Raw genomic sequence first — 1,763 nt, forward strand, 5'->3', positions numbered from 1 at the left:
ATGTTTTAGGACTCATTGAGTAGTTGTTATAAAATAGCGGTTGTGAATTACCATTGTATGAAGTTGTTACCCTTTTGATTACTACTCAAGTTCTTATCACACGTGTCTTCTTATAATTATAATTACAACTTCAGATAGTAATAAAAAAAGTAGAAACAGGCTATGTAGTTTTTGCAATCATGGTAGACCGGGGAATCTATTTTTTTTGAGAAGAAAACCCGAGGGCTTACTTTAATAACGATAAATCAAACAATACAGCATCGTTCGCGGACGGAGGTAGTGTATCCGACCACTCCATTCTACCAGTATTTCTAGGATAAATATGCGCTAAAGCGTGAGCAACAGTATTGTTCACACGGCTAGAGAAAGACCAAAGAACAGTATTAAAGGAATTACAAAGAAGCAAGATTTCCTCTATAACTAACATAAAGCAACTTCGTCCAGATAATTTCTTCTTGCGCGCTTCCACAACCTGTAAACAATCACTCTCGAGGACCACATCCCTGTAGCCTGTACGTAAAGCTTCCTTTAGGCCTTCAAGAACAGCGACTGCTTCCGCGACATGTGGCTCCCAAACTTGGTCCTGCACTATAGAGACACCCCACAACACGTCACTCTTCTCACCCCGACACACTAGGCCTAGAGTTACCCCCTCATCCTCTTTCACCCCGGCATCGACGTTTACTTTTACGAAACCCCTAGGAGCAGGTTCCCACCCCCTCGGTCCATCAGACCCCGACCCCATATCCTTCCTCCTACGTCCCTTTATCACCTCATACGCACTCCCTTCCATTTCAGCCACCACATCACCCACCCTTCTTATAACCACCCAAGGATCGACCTCCCTGCTCTCGAAAATTACATTATTCCGATGTTCCCACAAGGCCCAGAAACCAACCATAAACACACTATGCTCCCTCACCCCAAGCTCCCTCCACCTTTCCTCCACCCAGTCGCGAATACTGCCCCCTCCTTCTCCCTCCTCACCCTCCAACCCGAGCCCCTCCCACACTTTCTGTGCAACCCAACATTCTTTAAACAAATGCAAGCTTGATTCAAAATAGGAATTATATAAAGAGCAAAAAGAATTCTCACCTCGAACACGAGTTGCAATGTTCGCTCTTGTTGCTAATGCTTCACTGCACAGTTGCTAGAAGAACAACTTTACTCGGGGCCAAACCGGGACTTGCCATAACCGCTTCCAAAGCCACATCTCCCTGCTCCGGTCAGAGGCACCACTCATTTCCACACCACCCCCCCCCCCCCCAGCAAGAAGCTTATAGGAAAATTTCACCGTGTACACGCCGTCTTTTTCCATCCTCCAATACCATATATCGCTAGGCCGATGTTGGCTCACACGAATATTAACAATACGGTCCATCTCAAATGGCAAAAAAAGACTCGATATCCGCTCCATGTCCCAGCCATTGCCCGCGGTCAGCATCTCCGACACAAACATCTCCTCATTAACAGCCGCAAACGGGGAGATAACTCGTCCCGTAAGGTAATAAGGTAATATTAATATAAACAATCCCATCACTAACCAAACTCATGCAAATTATATTGGTTTTTAAAACTATATATTATCAAAATCCTTATAGTCACCCAAATTCAAGTTAACTATGTTGTGTTTCTTAAAAACGTTTGTTGACAGAACAAAGATTAATAAAAAAAATTGAAGTTAGGAGTATTTTGCATGTTCTATGTTGTATGTACTAATTCTCAATAACTCACAAAAACTACATGTTGGACTCTTAAGGGGT

The 1,763-nt window shown here is 43.6% G+C and overlaps 1 protein-coding gene across 1 annotated transcript; it reads right to left on the reverse strand.

Moving 5' to 3' along the window:
* Positions 1-226: 226 nt before the first annotated feature.
* Positions 227-1,537, reverse strand: LOC141632405 (uncharacterized). Its single transcript, XM_074444955.1, has 2 exons — positions 1,191-1,537; positions 227-1,049 (listed from the first exon to the last, which is right to left on the reverse strand). The coding sequence occupies exons 1-2, from the start codon at positions 1,535-1,537 to the stop codon at positions 227-229; spliced, it is 1,170 nt and encodes a 389-aa protein (XP_074301056.1).
* Positions 1,538-1,763: the final 226 nt, after the last annotated feature.

The sequence above is a fragment of the Silene latifolia genome, chromosome Y, assembly GCF_048544455.1.
Source record: "Silene latifolia isolate original U9 population chromosome Y, ASM4854445v1, whole genome shotgun sequence".
NCBI lineage: Eukaryota > Viridiplantae > Streptophyta > Magnoliopsida > Caryophyllales > Caryophyllaceae > Silene > Silene latifolia.

Excerpts from the sequence above, each read along its gene's own strand:
- LOC141632405 (XM_074444955.1), bottom strand. The coding sequence starts at position 1,537 with ATGGGATTGTTTATATTAATATTACCTTATTACCTTACGGGACGAGTT. Across the intron at positions 1,050-1,190 it reads TGGCTTTGGAAGCGGTTATG|CTTGCATTTGTTTAAAGAAT; the intron begins GCAAGTCCCGGT and ends TTTTGAATCAAG.